The sequence below is a fragment of the Colletotrichum tamarilloi genome (genome assembly GCF_030869305.1).
Source record: "Colletotrichum tamarilloi strain Tom-12 chromosome Unknown Scaffold_27.1, whole genome shotgun sequence".
Lineage (NCBI taxonomy): Eukaryota > Fungi > Ascomycota > Sordariomycetes > Glomerellales > Glomerellaceae > Colletotrichum > Colletotrichum tamarilloi.
The window spans coordinates 389,736-408,253 of record NW_026849410.1 but is presented as its reverse complement, the minus strand read 5'-3'; the positions used below and the strand labels follow the sequence as shown (position 1 = coordinate 408,253).

General features: G+C 50.5%; 6 protein-coding genes across 6 annotated transcripts; 1 reads left to right on the top strand and 5 right to left on the bottom strand.

Annotated features, from left to right (window-relative positions):
- Positions 1-836: 836 nt before the first annotated feature.
- Positions 837-3,515, top strand: CTAM01_08143 (glycosyl hydrolase family 31; the record flags this gene model as incomplete). The annotated part of the gene is made up of 2 exons (XM_060524164.1): positions 837-2,441; positions 2,496-3,515. The coding sequence occupies 2 exons, from the start codon at positions 837-839 to the stop codon at positions 3,513-3,515; spliced, it is 2,625 nt and encodes an 874-aa protein (XP_060381330.1).
- Positions 3,516-4,104: 589 nt separating this feature from the next.
- CTAM01_08142 (uncharacterized protein) lies at positions 4,105-4,845 on the bottom strand (the record flags this gene model as incomplete). Its single annotated transcript, XM_060524163.1, has 1 exon — positions 4,105-4,845. The coding sequence occupies one exon, from the start codon at positions 4,843-4,845 to the stop codon at positions 4,105-4,107; it is 741 nt and encodes a 246-aa protein (XP_060381329.1).
- An 827-nt stretch (positions 4,846-5,672) lies between these two features.
- On the bottom strand, positions 5,673-6,002 carry CTAM01_08141 (uncharacterized protein; the record flags this gene model as incomplete). The annotated part of the gene is made up of 1 exon (XM_060524162.1): positions 5,673-6,002. The coding sequence occupies one exon, from the start codon at positions 6,000-6,002 to the stop codon at positions 5,673-5,675; it is 330 nt and encodes a 109-aa protein (XP_060381328.1).
- Positions 6,003-6,463: 461 nt separating this feature from the next.
- Positions 6,464-8,298, bottom strand: CTAM01_08140 (serine carboxypeptidase; the record flags this gene model as incomplete). Its single annotated transcript, XM_060524161.1, has 6 exons — positions 6,464-6,708; positions 6,766-6,843; positions 6,899-7,276; positions 7,340-7,631; positions 7,786-7,988; positions 8,061-8,298. The coding sequence occupies 6 exons, from the start codon at positions 8,296-8,298 to the stop codon at positions 6,464-6,466; spliced, it is 1,434 nt and encodes a 477-aa protein (XP_060381327.1).
- A 1,386-nt stretch (positions 8,299-9,684) lies between these two features.
- CTAM01_08139 (uncharacterized protein) lies at positions 9,685-11,506 on the bottom strand (the record flags this gene model as incomplete). Its single annotated transcript, XM_060524160.1, has 5 exons — positions 9,685-9,824; positions 9,888-10,171; positions 10,234-10,583; positions 10,633-11,303; positions 11,362-11,506. 5 exons carry the CDS (start codon positions 11,504-11,506, stop codon positions 9,685-9,687), a joined length of 1,590 nt encoding a protein of 529 aa, XP_060381326.1.
- Positions 11,507-17,347: 5,841 nt separating this feature from the next.
- On the bottom strand, positions 17,348-18,304 carry CTAM01_08138 (uncharacterized protein; the record flags this gene model as incomplete). Its single annotated transcript, XM_060524159.1, has 3 exons — positions 17,348-17,551; positions 17,851-17,918; positions 18,283-18,304. 3 exons carry the CDS (start codon positions 18,302-18,304, stop codon positions 17,348-17,350), a joined length of 294 nt encoding a protein of 97 aa, XP_060381325.1.
- Positions 18,305-18,518: the final 214 nt, after the last annotated feature.

Below are 18,518 nucleotides of genomic sequence, written 5' to 3'. Positions count from 1 at the left end.
GGAGGATGAGACGGGGGGACAACGCGGAGTTACTGAACGGCAGAGAGGAGCTGAGAACATCTGGAGGAGACTAGGACAATCAGACGAGAACTGGGACCGACTATGCGGCAACAAATTCGGAAGTTGGCCGACATCGCCGTCCATTGGCCGCAAGAAGTCCGTCTCTCAACTCTCTTCCGGCTTGTTGCCGTCCCCCGCAGCGGCTCGGCGGTTGTATTTCCTCTTTTGGGGCGGCATTTTGGTCGGCTTCTAACTGCTTTCGGGTCGGCTGATAACACGAGACACCGCAATGATAATCCACCACGAGTCAGCATACTACAACTTCATTGGTCTCGTGCCTTGAGATGACAACGATTATCCAGCTGTTCCCCGTCGATATCCTTGGTCCCGTCTGGGGGATGTGGATTTCGGGGTGGCTTCGGGAGAACGCAGTTCTCGACTCTCCAATGACATGCTTGGGCTAAACGTAACTCGGGACACCATTTGCACGAGGTCAGTGGGTTTAATGTTGTAGTCTTTGACTCGGATGCCGAGTCCGAGTCCTTCTCACGATGCAATTCGCATTATCAGGCGCACACAAAGCTGTCAAATATCTTCCATTTAGCCAAAAGTGAGAAATACTGCGACATCGGAAAGCCTCAAACTTTAAGAATAAGTTCGTCTGCACTGCTCTCCCACAGATTAGGGTCCCTCCTCTCATTCTCTACACAAGCAACATCACAGCTCCGCCCTCATTTCCCCTCATTGTGCTAAGAAGGGCACCCGGAACCCAACTCAGGCCAACACCTCAACTCAAAGAAGGTTGGGAGTTTCGCGCCGGCATTAAGTAATTCAAGATGCTTCTCCAAAACGAAAAGATTCCTACCGGCTATGCGCCTCAAGAGGTCAAGGGTGCTGCTGCTGCATCGTCCATACAACTCAAGTCCTCAGAAGGCCATCCCGAGGACTTCACCTTCACATTTGAGATCGTGAGGTCAAACGTCTTCCGCACAACCGTCACGTCTGAGACGCGCCCTATCCCCCCTTTCCCCAGCGCACACAAGCCAAGCGCGGACCTGGTCCCGAAAGACATCCAGATCAAGACATCAGAAAAGTCACAATCATTCACAACCTCCGACGTTAAGGCTGTCGTTGAATGGTCAAACACCCCTATCATCTCCCTCTACGTCGGCCAAGATGACTCCGGCAAGCCCATCCACGCCGATCTCCCCTTCCGCTCATACGCCGCGGACGGGCCCGGTATCGCCCACTACTCCTCTTACAAGAAGCATACTCTCCATGTCGGACTCGGAGAGAAGGCGGCGCCCATGGACCTCGCCGGCCGCGGCTTCATCATCTCCGCAAGTGACACATTCGGATACGACGCCTACCGCACGGATCCGCTGTACAAGCACATCCCGCTCCTCATCAACGTCACGCCCGAGGGCGCTGTCGGCATCTTCTCCACAGCTCACTCTCGTTCGACCTGGTCCATCGGATCCGAGCTCGATGGCATGTGGGGTGCGTACAAGGTGCATCGCCAATCTCATGGCGGTCTTGAGGAGTACATCATTGTCGGCAAGACCGTCGCCGAAGTCGTACACTCGTACGCTGAGCTCGTTGGATTCCCCCTGCGTGTACCGCGTTACATGATGGGTTACATTGGCGGCGGCATGAAGTACAGTGCCATGGACACCCCGCGTGCCCACGACGCCATCATGGGATGGATCAAGAACTGCGAGAAGCACGACATCCCATTCTCTGCATTCCAGATGAGCTCTGGATACACTGTAGCTGAGCAGGAGCCCAAGACGCGCAACGTCTTTACGTGGAACTACCACCGTTTCCCTGATCCGCGGGCCTTTACCCGCGAGGCGCACTCCCACGGTCTCCGCCTGCTGGCTAATGTAAAGCCGTATGTGCTTGCCACGCACCCGGCGTACAAAAAGTTGTCCGAAGACGGCGCCTTCTTCAAGGACCCCGCTACCGGAAAGACTGCGGTGACGAGACTTTGGAGTGCTGGTGGAGGTGAGAGCGGAGAGGGAAGTCACCTGGACTTCACCAGTAACGCCGGCTACCAGTGGTGGTATGATGGCGTCGTTGGCCTGAAGAAAGTCGGTATCGATGTCATGTGGAACGATAATAATGAGTACACTGTGCCGGACGACGAGTGGCAGTGCGCTCTTGAGAAGACGGACATCATCCCGATTCCCGATGGCCTCAGCCGCAAGGATGTCGGCATCTGGGGTCGTGCCATTCATACCGAGCTGATGGGCAAGGCTTCACATGATGCAACAATTGAGGGCAAGCCTGAGGAACGCCCCTTCGTTCTCACGCGTAGTGCCACGGCCGGAACCATGAAATACTGCGGTGCTTCATGGAGTGGTGACAACGTGACAGCCTGGGAGTCCATGAGAGGCGGAAACTCTTTGGCCCTCAACGCCAGCTTTTCCCTCCTTCACGTAAGCATTCCCCAAAAACATATTCATCTAAACTCCAGACTAACAGGTCCCCAGTGCTACGGTCACGACATCGGTGGCTTCGAAGGCCCCCAGCCTACCCCAGAGCACCTTGTCCGCTGGATCCAACTCGGCGTCCACTCCCCACGCTTCGCCATCAACTGCTTCAAGACCAGTGAGGCAGATAATCTCATCGGCGGCGTCATCGAGCCATGGATGTACCCTACCGCGACGCCCATCATCCGCGCCACCATCAAGCGCCGCTACGAGCTCGTGCCCTACACCTACTCCCAGAACCTCCGCGCCCACCACACCGCCGTCCCGCCGCAGCGATGGACCGGGTGGGGTTATGAGGCTGACCCGGAGGTCTGGACCAAGGCGATCAAGGACGGCGATACGCAGTTCTGGTTCGGCGATGCCTTCATCATTGGTGGTGTTTACGAGCCTGGTGTCGATACCGCGAGGGTGTATCTCCCGAAGAAGGGCGACGGTAGCGACTTTGGCTTCCTCAACACAAATGCGCCATATGAGCACTTTGAGGCGGGTAAGTGGCACACTGTGCTCTCGCCTTGGTATAACTCCATTCCCGTCATCGCAAAGATTGGCTCGGCCGTCCCTGTTGGCAAGCCGCTCGATACCTCCTCGGTCAAGGAGACGGATCCAGAGTTCCCGAACCAAGCCAAGGATGACTGGCGCGGCGTGGAGATCTTCCCTCCGCCTTCGCTGCGTGGAGCCGCTGCTCAGGGATTTGAGACGGAGCTGGGCGGTGATGATGTGAAGGGCGTGGTTTTCGAGACTAGCTGGTACGAGGATGATGGTATCAGCCGCGTGGTGCCTGCCGAATTCAAGTTCACGATCCGATATGAGATTGTCGATGAGCGGATCTCGGTCGAGGTTAAGACTGTTGTTACAGAAGGCTCAAAGGAGAAGTGGAGTCCTCTGTGGCTCGAGAAGGGCGTTGATGTGCTGCTGCCCGTGGGAGAAGAGAGGACTGTGGTTGTGAACGGAGCCGAGGCTCAAGAAAAGTCCCTAGATGCCAGGGGCAGGAGAGTATGGAACGTGCCTGTTACATTGTAAGAGCTATCCATCTTCTTCGTTCCAACGGGATACAATATTGCAATATGAATTATGACGGCCCTTCAATTGATGCTGGTGTCCGGGATAAATCACTCGTAAAATCAATGCATCGTCGAACCCGAGAATTGGCGTCTCAATTCAGTTCACATGTTTGGAAGGGATAATCCCACGGGAAGGACAGAATATATTTACGAGCATCTTAGTTTTATTGGGGGATATGTAATGTGGTATCAATGTTCTATGAGCCGAAGCACCCGTTCTAGCTCAGAATCACCCTTCCCAAGTAACTATTGAGTACCTTTGTTGAGTACTTAGCCAGCTTCATGCTTGATTAATCCAAGTTCATCTCTCAAAGATGAGCGTCTGCAGGATTACAGCACCAGAAGACCCCTTCCGATGTAATCACTCCCGATTCATACCTGTGTCGATGTCAATCCATCCAATGACTCGATGACAGCAGATCTGTGTAGTTGGGACACCGGCCCAGTGTATAGTAGGAACACGAGCCTAAGCTATGAAAGGGACACGAGCCCAGTGCCGCTAGCTGTCGTAGTTGATGTGTCCATTGCATGTTGCAATGTGTGACGAGCTAGATGTACAGCGCCTCCAAGGACTTCAGACCAGAGAAGACGGCGCGCCATTTGCCGCTACGCTTCTTGCTCTTAGCCTTGCAAGCAACATCGATAGTGCGACGAGGGTCTTCGTAACCACTGTACTCAACAACAGCGTGCTGGATATTCTTGCACCAGGCTGATAGCTCAGATGAGACGCTCATTCTGTACAAGGGAGCTTTCATGTGGAGGACGTCAATGGTTGAGTTGAAGGAGACTACATCAGTAAAGCGAGAGGTCTGGCGGTTGTGAACCTCGATGTCGAAGCCCAAGCCCTGGTCGGTGTCCTCCAAGCGAGGCATGCGGACCTTCTGGCGGATAGAGTGTGCGATCTCACGAGACAGGTAGTTGATGTGATTGTCGATGGCGTTATAGTTGCTGATCGACTCCTCTTTGCCCTTGAGATGAAGCTTTGAGATTTCGCGTTCCTCTCTGTCCAGTCTGTTGCCGTTACCCTTGATTGGGCGGCGGTAGTCGTGGATGACTGCGTCGAAGTGACGAGGCTCGAGGTAGAACTCCTTCCAGATCATGACTTGGATCTCGCAAGGGAACCTGGCGAAGTAGTGAAAGCTGTCTGTTGGAGCTTGAGCTTCGACCTTGGCTTGGCCTGCGGCTTCGACTTGAGTGTCGGCCTTGGCCTTGGCTGCTGTCTTGAGATTGGTCATCTCGCTGACAGTGGAAGACTTCTTTGTAGGCTTGTTGCAGCGATGAGCACACATTGTGAATGTTGTTTGTAGATGAAGAGGAATTGGGTGAGTGGAATAGTGGGTTGTTTAATGTGGAATGCTCAAGAGACGAAGTCTGAAGAATGGTATATGTAGGATGGATGGATGAATGGTTGATCTGCTGGGAATTAGAGAAGGGGAAGGCTTCTTTTTATGCCCTCTGACCGGGCGTCTGGCGGAAAGTTCATAAATCTGGGACCCGACCTTGTCTATTAGCTTTCGGCCTTCCATGGTTCGGAACTGCGCGTGAGTCCATTGATGGCCGCCAGGCTACCCAGGCCAACCAAGATCGTGGGCAAACCACCCACGATTGTCGTCCAAGTCTCTTCCATCAAATTGAGATCAAAGGGGTAGTAATGACATGCACATTTCAGATACTTGTGCAAAATACTTATGCTATCGTTTAGATCATGAGAGCAGTCCGATAGAACGGCTCATAATCTTTCAACCCTAGAATAATACCAATTAAAGCTCATGATGCTCTCTATTGAAACTTCCTTTCCCAGTTAGTCAAATGATCGTTCGAAGTACATAAGTAGATGCTCTGGATTGTCCCGAAAACTTGGTAGGTTCAAGTGAACTTCTTCTAACCGACTTTCCGGTAAATCCTCCAACTGAATGTAAGCTACGACGGAGTTACCTAGAGATTGGAAAAGTTAGCTCCCTAACTTGGGTACATCGATACCTTTTGCATTCCACTGAACCACATCGGCCTCGAATCTAGGTTGACAACCGAAAGGTTATAGCTTGGGTTCACCTTTATCCCTTATCCATACTAGTGTCACATGACGCATCCATATTTCTTTGGCTTTTGCGTTGCCCTAGACGCTGCGTATGTTCCACTTTTCTTCGTGATCAGAACCTAGCCAACGGAGATTGAGACGACTATAGTGCTCGCATGTATTCAGAAACCTCTTTGGTTCCATAATCCAATCCATGTCCAAGTCTGCAAACAGCATACTCTCTTCATCTTCCGGGAGGTCCTTGGAGAGTTTCCTTCCATCAGATTTGTAAACTGCACAGCATCCACCGCTCGGTTTGTTGCATAGCTGTCCAGAAAGTGTCTGCATCTTGTCAATCGTTTTTTGTGTGAGAACATCCGTACGGCGCAGCACGAAACATGAACCTTCAACCACGTGAGTTCGAGACATGCTTTGTTGTCCTAGTCTCGTGTCAGCATCTCCCTCACAGCAGATGTGACGCAAGTATCAATCAGTAGCGATTGGAGCTTTAATTGCTTTCCCGAACCCGCAGGCAATTGATTGTTAGCTTATAAATCGGGCGTTTGCTTTTCAATTGCCGAGAGTCCGTGGAAGCGGGTGGAGAATCCCCCTCATGCGGGTTTCTTTTTCTTCTTTGATACATTATTATCCCAAAACAGCATGTTTGAGCCGCTACAGTCCTTTTCGCTCGATACTGTAGATATGCCATCACTCAATTTGCTAGACGTGGACTGCTCAATCTTAGTTCAATGTGTTGGAAAAGTCAGTTCGAGTTAGAATATCCATGAAACATTCTCCTCGGGCAAACCTATGTCCATCCTGCGGCTTATGAGTGAAAAGAGAGAATGGTTATTACAAGCTTGCTACTTAGGGGACTAGGTCATAACGATTCACGGGGAGGAGATACCCTTCTTCGCCATAGTCTGTTTGAAGGCTTCCAGAGCAACCTCTGGTTGATAAGCAGGCACTTCATGACCCGCCTCATGAACCCTCAGCCAACTCAAGTTCTTGATGTTCTTGTACTCGCCCATCTTCTTGCCGTTCATTGTGAAATCTTTCATCTCTGCCTTTTCGAACTCCTCACCCCCGATCTTCTTCGCTGCGTTGTAATTGCCAATATAGTTGCAGATGAAGTCTATGGGCGATACTCAGCAATGTTACAAACATCTCAGAAGAACATGCCGAGACTTACCAGCGTCACCAGACCAAATCAGAACTTGGACATCCTTCTTTGTGATATCTTGAAGCTTAGTGAGGAAAGATCGCTGACCTGGTAGCAGCTGAGTCAGCTTCAAATGTCGTTAATTCGCGTTAAGTACACTTACCATCGCCGGTCGAGGTGAACTTATCGTATGGTGCTTGAGGGCACTCTTGGTACTCAGATTTGGCACCGATCGCCTTCATGACCTCAGGCTTCTTGATGTATGCCTGATAAGTGCCAGGAGGGAATTTGTCGTCTGCGGCTCTAACATCGTACACGTTAAAAGTCTTAGCTGCTTCGATGGGTGCTTCAACGGCTGCATAGCACGCATTCTCAGCGGCCACGCAAGCTTCGTTCTGTCCCTCAAGGCCAGTGCACTTTTCCATCGCAGGCTTGCAATCCTTCTCATAGGCCTTAGTGAGCTCATCAAACTTGGGCTGGTCGATGATCTTGTTGTACGTGTTGTTCACCGCATACTCCAGGTAATCCTTGTATTGGACGACTGTCACGCGTTGTCAGCATCCATCATCTCAACTTGCGTCAACGCCGTGAAAAATTCGCATACCTGGGTCGATCCATCCGTTTCCGATACCGAGAGCGACAATCTTGATCTTCTCCCCTTTGACAGTGCCCTTGTCGATAGCGTCATTCTGAGCCTGGAAGTGATCGATGAACTCCGGGCCGTAGTGGCCGCCGTAAGACTCGGTGAACAAACCGAACTCACGGCCCTTGTAATCGGGAAATTTGCTGTAGAAAGATTGCATCAACGCCCAGACTTTTGGCGCGGCCTTGACGGTGCTGTCTGTATCACTCGTGCCGTAGCTGAAACCGGCTCCGATTGGCTGATCCACATAGAGCTTTGATGAGCATGCTGCCGTCAGCATGGAACATGGGGTAATAGCATTGAAAGACAATGTGAGTGTGCGGAGACAGCACGGTAAGAGGACGAGCGCGGTTGTATTAAGCTTGTGGGGCCGTGTCAATCACACACCGGGACGGACGGAGACTCACCATATTGGCAACATTGTTCCATGAGTTGGGGTTCAGAATGGGATCTGCGCCGGGGGCCTTGTTGAAGGTGCATGGCCCGTTTTCTTGGAAAAGGCCGAGCATGGAGCTGCAGCCCGGACCACCGTTTAGCCACAGAGCGACGGGGGCCGTATTCGCATCTTTGCGAGCTTCGAAGAACCAGAAGAACATGTTTTGATCGGTACCTGCGGTATCTCGTCAGCATCTCTGGCGTCATCGCAAGGATGGTGAGAATTGAGGTGAGGAAGAAGACTTACCGACGTCGAAGTAGCCAGAGTATTGCTTGACGCCCTTGGTCGTCTCGCAGATTCCCGAGTCCTGGACGTATCTTGTTCTAGAGCTCGTCGCCGCATGCTCATAAACCGTGAAGTTCGTTCCCAAGTCAGACATAAGGCTGTAGGTCCTGTCGACGGAGTAGCTCTTGGGCGTCGCCAGCGCAACACTAAGGCTAGCCAGGCCTAGAGTGGCCACAGAGCAAGGAAGCGCAACTCTCATTTCGGCACCGCTGCTTCGACAGATTGGTAGAGACGGCAAAAAGATGTAGGTGAAATGATACCAGATCGCTGCGGGAGTGAGCAAAGCTCTGGTGATGCAGGAGGTGGCAGGTGGACGGTATTTGAGCTCAGCACGATGTGTGGAAGCACGGGTTGTGGAGGGTGTAGCGCGGGGACGCCAAGTAGGACAGTCTTAGCCGATCTACGCAAGTAGAGTTCGTCGTACGGGCACCTCCAGGCTATAGCAGCCGCAGCTTTTGTTACTCAATTACTAGATAGGCAAAAAACACGCGTTCTCGGAGTCGGAGGTATTATTAAACAGCCAGAGTTGCTTCAATACTACGTAAAAAGAAACAAAGTCTGTAGGCTACTGCAGCGCGCCGATCGCGTCTGTCGGCAAACCTGGTGTAAAGTTCTCGGGAGCCGGCAGCTCGAGTGGATCCCACCGAGCGGGAGAGACCGCAGTTCGAAGGGGCATCGCCAGCTGGGTACACCTACAGTAGCAGCTGCGCTCATTTTTTCCCTGTTTGATGGTGAGTTGTGCAGTAACATGCGGCCGCCCGTGGTGTAGCCTCGGCCAGACTGTCTCTCAACTCGTCGGGTGTTTCGTCCGAGCGCCCCATCTGATCATAGGGAAACAAAGTCAACATTAGACACTGTTTCGCTGGCGAACGGAACAGTTCGCTTCCCAAGATCGAGCCTCATTTCCAGAAGAGAGAGCGCTAAATTGTTCGGCAAGCTTACAAAACAGATAACGAATACCCACTAGAGTCTAGAAACCTTTGAGTCGAAAGAAAAGAGCGTTCAGAAGTAAATTGGAGATGTGAGATGAGGTTCCGCAGAAGAGTCTCGCAGGAAGTTAAGCCCCTGGCGGCGATCACCAATCATGAGAGCCAACGCTAAATTACGGTTATCTGCACATGCCGCCTTGCGGCATGTTCTCTGAAATCTGTATTTTAATTGGAAGACGCCACGTTTTAATGCGAGGAAGATCCCTACGAGTTCCAAAAGTCAGCCATCACAGCCGTCTCCTTTCTGACGTTTAGGAGTCCTTGGGACGTTCTGAAATATGCTGGGTGAAAACTTGATCAACAGCGTGCGATGCCTAGTTGAACCTTCGTGGGGCACCGGTGGTAGACTTTCGGAACCCTCGAATCCGTCCAGTTAGAATCACGATGAGCTAGTGAAGTAAGGCTGGCTGGCACCCACGCACCGAAAGCCACGCGATCTCAACAAGGTCACGAGTATCGTAGAACAAAACCAGGGGTTTATTACAGTCAGATATTATCATTACTATCCTTCTCACATACCGTATACTAACCCCGTTTCATGTACTCATGTCATGCGATCGTCGTAAAAATATTTACAGAATGTGCAGATCTAGGTCTCAGACCTTAGATGGCTTTTCTTGGACAACCGGCTGTAAGTCAGACTTTGCGATGCTGTTCCTTTCACTATCGCTGTCGCGAGGCACGACACCGTTGTTCTCCAACTCGGTGATCCTAGCAGTCTGTTCGCCTCGCCAATCTGCTCCCGAGTCAGTTTTCCGATCTTGGTGTCGCGTTCTGTAATATGTGGTGATGAACTTACGTCTTGACTTCCAAGCTGGTACGCCAGCAGCAAACATCTCATCAATCTCCTCAAGAGATTTCCTAGACATCTCGGGCATGCAGAACCAACCCCAGACCAGGCCGCAAGCTGAGATCGACCCGTAGATCAGGCCGACCCGGGAACCAAGGTTCGCTGGTTCCTGCAGCAAGTAAGGCAACGTGAAAGTTGAGATAAAGTTGCAAAGATTAGCAGTCAGCCAGAAAAGCATGACCGACTTGTCTCGAAGTGTGATGTGGGGAATTTCGGTCTTAGTAAGCTGCAAACTGTATAGGATGTCAACAAAGTTTCTTAAGGTCGCTATGCACGTTGATGAGGGTCAACTTACGGGCCTCCGAAAGACACGAAGTGGAAAATGGGAAACATCATCGTCAAAGCAACGATGCCTTTGTTGATATCAACTGTCGGGTGCGCAATCGTACCCAGCCCACCCATGACCATGAGAACTGCTGTTTGCATGAAGCCCATGTACAAGAAAAGCGGGCGGCGACCGGCCTTGTCGATGATGAACATGAAAGTGATTGCGGTCGCAAGCAAGAGGCCTCGCTTGACCATAGTTGCCATGAAAGGGTCGATGACCTTCAAGCTCTTCAAGAAGATTGTGCCGTACAAGTTGGAGAATGATGCACCTGAAAGTTGAGCCAGTGCAGCAGCGATGAGGCCGTTGACGGTACGACGCTAGACTACGCATTAGCGGATAAATTGTACCGTGGAACAAGTTACTCACCAAGTTCGTGCCCTTAACCAAGTCTTTCCACTTTCCAGTGGTCTCGCTCGTGTTGAGGGCTTCTTGGAGAAGCTTGGCTTCCTTCTCGGCGTCGTAGTTCGGCATCGCTCCGTAAAGATAGTCCAGGTTCTCAACCGCCTTGGCGTAGTTCCCCTTCCGAAGAAGCCACCGCGGGGATTCGGGAATCAAAACCCAGAAGAACAAGGAAAAGGCCGGAAAGATGAAACCAATGCCCACGGGAATCTTCCAACAGTTGTCGTCCTTGATCTTGCTCGTAACATCGGTGATAATCGACGCAATGAATGCTGCGAAAACTCCGTTTACACCGTAGATAGCTGTAAGTGAGCCTCTAACCGCTGCTGGTGCGATCTCGGCTTGGAACATTGGAATGAGGAATGCCTCCATGCCGACGTGGAAGTTGACAATCATTCGGCCAGCGAGTAGCTGATTGTAATTCTTTGCAGTGTAGACGATGATGGTTCCGGCCATACAGACAATGTTGGTGAGAATGAAGACCAGCCTCCGGCCCCATCGCTCGCCGATCTGAGCTCCACATATTACACCGACAGCGTATACGAGGAGAGGAAATGAGTTCATATAAGCCAGCTTGTTTGATGTGAACCCGAAAGCCTTCTTGGCTGGAATGTAGTCGCCGAACCGTTGTTCAAACGCTTAGAGCCCGTTGTCAGCTAGTCCTTCCTGGTTCTCATACCGTAATAAGATACTCACGCGTCATAGCCTGAATGGTGTTGAGTGTTGATCCCTCATATCCGAATGTGAATACACTCATGCCAAATACCAAGGTGACCATCAACAGATTAGATGTGATGTGACGTGTCACCTTGTAATTGTGACGGCGGAGGAAGTCGAGCATGATGGGCAATTTGTTGTGCGTATCCAAAAGAAGGAATATTCAAGACCTGCTCAATTACTTTAGTCTCTTGTCTTGGCAATTGCCTTTCGCCCTCGTGCGAACTAAACAACAAAACCTCCCGAAAGTGGGCAGGGAGGCTTTCTCTTTTATGAAGTGAAGATCTATCTCCGAGTAGGAGGCGAGTGGGAAAGTCTGGTGGGTGGTGGTCTTACACCTCTAGGACTCACGGACAACCAGGAAAACCCAACCCAAACCCTCAGACCCCAGCTTTGGACCTTGGAGTTGGCGGTGCGAGCTTAAACGACTCTCGTCGGATGCCGTCGGGGCATCACGGCACCACCAGGACGCTCTGTCCGCCAAGTGTACTACACATCGTTTCAATTCAGGCCGGCTCCTTGCTCCTGAGGCAAACAACATCCCAAATTCCATTCTATATGACGGTCAGAAGACACCAGACCTCCCCTTGCCATTGTCGAATCAGACCTGTATGCGCTGATCATGGCAACCAAGTGCCAGACGTCTTCTACGACGTTTCGGTAAACTGGAGACCTGGCCTGTCTCCCTACCCTCCCTCGACCCTCGCGCCTTGCGACCCCTCTCGTCAATGCTTCTTGGACAAAGGGGTACAGGTCTTGCCTTGATCCTTTCCGGGAGGCCCGCATGATTCAACTGATCATTTGCATGCAGATGCGATTTGACGGGACCGGCCCGTATGTATCGCCACTAGTATCTACGGCTAGAAGATACGCGGGGTACATTTGCACCATCTGAATTTTTGTCGTTTTTGAGTTAACGCCGAGAAACGCATCTCCAGCAGAACCCAGCCAAACTTACCCAATCCCACACTCTATTGATGAGGCTTTTCCCAGCTGTAGCCAGTGCAGGTCTGGCAATGAGCCAAGCTGGTATTTACTCCAAAGTCTACACTGCACGCCAAATCATAATTCGCGAGAACGACTTGGCTTCTGTCGTCCAGACTTCTGGGCCACTGCGGCGATTACTACGCAACCTGAATGCGTCTTTGATAGCTCCAATGCTCGCCGCTCCAGACCCGGATCTCTGGCTGTCTGGTAGGAATCGCCTTTGAGCATAGGGACTTGATAAATTTTGAAGCCGGCCTACCCACGGAAAAGCTCGTTTCCTTCTCTTCCAGTGGCTAAAGTTTGATGCAATTATGGGACGAAGTCAGCCTCATCAGGAAATCACACCGATGCGCAGCGTCACAGAACGCCGACTCTCTCGTCTCAGGCCCCCTTCTCGGCCGACACAATGAAAATAAGTCTGGCCATACACCATTTTCACCACCCACCATTAGTAGCAAATAATATTATCACCACTTGGCATGCCGTTGAGGCTTATATCCACACCAAGAGATTCATCCTTCGAGATCGATGTAACTTGACACTGAACCCGTGTGATAGGCATTCCCATGTCTAGCACGTCAAAACAACGGCAGTGCATGATTGGAAGGGTCGCAATAAGATGTGCCGATCCGTAGTCGTACCGGAAGATCTCGCTAGTATCCAATGCGAAGTTGCACGCGGGATGTTGAAGATACCCGCGCGCCAACATACCGACGAGATACAGCCTCACCATCGCCCAGCGGTGGGCCTTGACATTATCCAAGGCATTCATCTCGGGAATTTCTCCAACTTTTGTTTCTGTCTGGGGATCTCGCCTTCGGTAAAGGAAGCCTTGACCTTGTCTTGCTTGTCTTCCAAGACGACGGATAGGTGGCGCTTTGGCCCGCCGCGAAACGCCTCCGCGTTTCGGCGTCAAAGAGGGGACTACCCAGACTCGGGGAGCTCGAGGCTCCGCCTGGCCGAGTCTCGTCAGCCAATGGGTTTCATTCCTCGATCGCAAGTTGCTACAAATTGGAAGAGCTCAGGGAGGCCGTCATGAAATTACCAATACGCTTGTCGATAGGAGAATCTGTCATTATCCACCAAGGCCAAGGCTCCGTAAGGCTTGTTGTAGACACCCTTGTCATCTCGCTTCCGTTTTATGATATCCTCTTGACCCCTTTCCCTTTACTCAAATGAGTGTTCTTCTGATGGACTCAACTTTTCATCTCGTTGTGGCTAGACTGCAGTGAACCGTTGGAGATTGAGGATCAATTGCCTCCAAATACATATCCTGAGACGCCACAGAATGTTTCCTACGAGCGGGAAGCTCTGAGGTCGTACGACGAAACCTGCAGAGAAATTGAGTGACAGCCACTCGAAGGGTTCAGGTTGTTGTAGACAATAATACCGATGAAGTTCAAAACGCCGCACGTCAGATGAATATTGAAATCTGAGCTACTCAGAGGCCAGAGGTGGCCTTTTCTCGTGGGACCTGACATCGTGATCAGACGTGCCAGGATACTGCGGGCACTAGGAAACACTAGGCGCATCCCCCCGGTTCCGCGGCACACGAGACCAGGCTAGAATAGCACAAGAGCACGAGGGCGTCAGGGATACTAGAGGTAGCATTGCAGATGTCAACGATCAAGGTCCAAGACCCCGCGCAGAAAGCCCGTGTATTCCTACCTTTCGGGGTGTTCTGCTCCAGAAATGGCACGGACACTGCCTTGAGAGATGGCCTTCAGCAGGGTCTTCGCGTGTGTACACAGCATTCGAGCCAAGCTTTGGATTTTTGACACTAACACGAACTAAGGAATCTTGGCAGTTGGATCTATAAGGCCCTGTTAGTGGCCTTCGTTAGGGTTCTCTATGTGATTCTATGTCTGTATGAGAGAGTCTCACGTAGGCTGGGGTTCTCAGTCCACATTCGGAGGTCGGAACTTTTTCGTTACGAATACAGCAGTATTGACGCAAGTGAGTACGAATGTATGGAATAGGATTACGACGTTGTTTACGAAGCTGTCAGCAAGTTCAATTGCTTTCCGACAGTGTATCTCTGGGCACATTGTTGCGTATGGCGTTGGTGGATCGATCAAGGTAGACCATACATCCCCCGATGTCTACAACGTCTGATGCCAAGCCACCAGGAAACATGTTGGATCAGAACCCCACTGCCAAGACCTTTGCAGCTTTCAATGTGGAGGTCAAAGAGCTGTCATTTGGTGACATCCAAAGCTTCATCAAAGCAAGCTAACAACTTTCCCACATCCCGCACTTGGCTAAAAATGGGGCTTCAAGTGATTGCTCCATAATCAAAACTACGGGAACACCGGATCAGGATTTTGTTGCCCACAACAGCTCTTGTGGATCTGGTCTTGTGGAGGCGACTGTCGCCCGCGCGTTTGATGACGAGGGGTAGGACGGAGAAACAACCTAATGAGGATATTTCAACAAGCTGTAGCCTAGGAATTTGATCATGGGAAAGAGCACCTATCCCCCGTACATTATCGTCAGCCTCACGATTTGTATCGATGCCGGGCCGAAGGAGCGCATGTTCTAGGCCGAGGATGAATCTTCACCACGTTGGACATCACTTCTTGCCCCCTACCAAAAAGACTACATCGCCGTATTGGCCGATCGCAGCTGGAAAACACAAAGAGCTTCCTCTGCCACCTTGTCTCTTCTCTTCACTGCCAAGGACCTTGCTTACATCTAACGCCTGATTCCAAACAGAACATGACTATGCCAAGGTCGTCCATGATGCCAACGGCGATCAGTACCAGGCTAGGTTCGGGCTGCTTAAACATCAATGAGATGATAGAAGCGGAAGTCATCGGATTCTTTTTTTTAACTTGCTAATTCACTACGTGTGCCACTACTATGCAAATAATGATGTTACATTTGGTGTTGGACGCCGTGGAGCTCTCTAGTACCGTCTTTCAGATGACCGCTTTGCCACTGACTCGCCTGCTCAATGCGACGTTGCGAAAATGAGACCATCTCTTGGCATGAATGAAATACTGTATGAGGTGAGGATCGAAAGCTTTCGGGAGATTTTCTAAACGGTCAAGGAGAGGAGAACAGGGCCGCCACACCGCGGACGGGAGTCTCACCACAAACGTAAATTTTGTAGTGTGTGCCTGGTCTCATCTGATGTGTGATACACCAACTGACTTGTGCGACGGACCTGACCCCGACCTTCAATTTGACGTCACTTGTTCAATGGAAAGCGGCAAAGAATAATCCGCAGGTGGACTTGACTGTCCTCCGTTAGCCTCTCTTCGGAGGTCGGTGCCCTGAGCAAGGCCGAGCGTCTGGAAGGGAAGGCTGAACTCGCCCAGTGCTTGGTCGTGATCCAACAGCAGTTCCGATTCGCCACAGCTCTTTGTTTGTGGTTTCAGCCCACCGGAACGACGGTCATACTTCCGGTCCATTTTCGATGTGTACGGTCCCGTCAGATTATTGCCACGTTGTCCGATGCTCAAGGCCTCTTCATGGTGAGCATCGCGACTTTAGCCTCATGAATTCAGATATTCCGGCTGATATTGTTACAACGGATATCACGGCTGCAGAATACATGGTATTGTTGGCAAGTGATGCCAATACCGAGACCGAGAGTGATCGGTGCATTTTTTTCATAGAGTTGAGCTACGTTCAATCGTCAAAGAGCTTTCGAGAGTTGTCAACTTAGTCCGAGTAACCAAAGTTAGCAAAACCGGAAGACGGGTAAAACGGCTAGCCGGTCTGTCCATCATCAATCCTAAATTCCATAGTGTTCTTCAACATGAACTTACGACTTCGGCAATAATTAAAGACTTGTGTCTGACCGCAGCTTTACAAGGAAACGATAGACGCAGTCCTAAAAATCGTGTCTCCTGCAATATGGCAAGTAGTTACCTCAATCACCTTGCATAATTACGTCCTGAGCGCATGAACTTCATCATCTACGTTAACGATCTGTATTTGATTGGTCTATCTATCATTTCACATGGTCTAGCTACGCAGCTGTCAAAGTGTCGAGAAAATACCAATAAGCTTTCTTCATGAGGGTTCCCCGGCCGAGTTCTTTCCAGATTACAGAGGCTCCATGTAATCTTCCCACGCGGAGTTTCATCCCCATTGATTTGTCCGAGGATTCAGATTGACATTGGAATGTCGATGAAAGGTAGCTCATGTTAATCAATTACTTTCGTTTAGGACTTAGGATTTGCCAAGTCACTGAGCCTTCTTGATTTCCCTGGAATCAAGCTTATTCATATATTTCCAGATAATGTGAAGGATCAACAACCTGGAAGTTTGGCCAATCGGCAGACGAGAGTGTTTCCGTCCCTCCTGCGTAGATATTGGCTTCGCGCATAGAAGAATGGAGAATTCCGTTCATTGTAAGCTGTTTGCCTTTACTGAGCAAGAACTCATATATCGCCCGAGACTTGGTCAAGCAGGGCGCAAGGCCCTCAGGCATGACCAAGTTCTCAACTATTTGACATTCGAAACTTACTGAATCGACGTCAAGACACCAGGCCAACTTGGCTTGTGGCTCAAAACCGCAACAAAACAATCTGGAGATGAAAAGATCTGTCCGCAGGAGTATATATACACTAGAGATATCAAAATAAAACCTGATCAAAAACATACAACACCAGGTATTCGCTGGTCGTCACCGACCCAACTACTAATCCGGCCCTTATTGGCTTATCTATGGGAGAGCGGACGGGATCCCGAGTTTTCCAATAGGTATGGTCGTATGTGGTGGGTGGAAGAGATCGTAGGACTATTGAAGCCATCCAATACTGAACGAGATCGAAACATTCGTCGTGATGTGGCCCTCCACATACAAGAGCGTCGAACACTTCAATCAGAACACAAGCTAGATTCTCACGTCGTAGCTCTCCGGAGATATCGGGAGCGCCTCAAATTCACCAGAGTGATATTATTAAGTTGGAACGATCGCAGCATCGTGTCCCAGGAACACACAACTCTTGGATTAAAACGTTATCTAGCAGCTTTGATCCTCAGCAGAGCTCTCAGGTTCAGCTGTTTCGTTTGAACCAATGGATTTCTTTGGGGATTTTCGTATTGGAATAAACATTATTCGGGTATGTCGGATAAGCGTATATATTTCCTTGTACCTTAGCGTCCACGAAGATTCTCCGAGATCGTACGAGAAACCCATAGTTAGGCCAACAGCCATTCCAACAGTCTATCGTTCATCGGCTTTGGTGTCCCTCATCACCTTCTTTCTCTCTCAAAAGCAGACACAAAAGTCTCGCAAGTAAGTTCAATGTTGCCAACATTGAAAAATTGAATCCGATTAGTGTGAATTTGGAAGCCTCGCAGGGCCTAAGGTGCTGCTCCCCTCGAATCATGGCACCTTGAGCGAATGAAAAGCGGCACGGCAAGGGCAATCTAAAGTTGGATTCTACGCCGCAGTTCATCGAGTTACTCATCCTTGCCTCCTAGTTCCAAAAGATTGTGCTGGTGAGCCTTGCGGGAACTTACCCGATTTTCGAGTGGTCTTGGCATTCCATTCCAAACTCGTCCAGATCGCAGTGCATCCGGATTTGAATCTACTTACAACAATAGAGTGTTGACATGTGGGTCAGCTATTTTGTATTCCCCTGCAATAGGATGCTGCGCTGACGATCCAACTTCAGCTCCTGCAACTTCCAGTTTCCTATGCGCATATCTTGCCAGATATGATGAACGCCAAAGTGAGGCGACCAAGTCCATGATATATTGCTCATTGTCGATCTTAATCAGGAAAGAGAAGGCGAGATGTCTTGAAGCGCCCTGGTCGATATTTGACTCAGCAGCCTCGAACCAACGAGCACCAAATAGGGTGTCAGGACTTTTCAGTGCCTGTTAGCCTCCTCGAGATTTCGCATCCTTAAAATTGTTTGTCTTAAGGAGAATGAAATTTCCATCGCTTACTACAAGTTCCGACCTCAGACATCTCGCCAAAATCTTTGAGCACAACATCCGCGTCCTTGGCAAACCTCGATGAAAATTCTGGGAAGGGCACTAATCAGTTCATTGAACATGTTTTAGGTCATCTTTCCAGCCGGGCTGGTCAGAACCCTGATAGTGTACCGCGCACCCCCACCGAACTGATCAGAGTCATTGTGGAATACTGTATCAGTGCGTACAGAAGACCGGGCGAGAGGGAT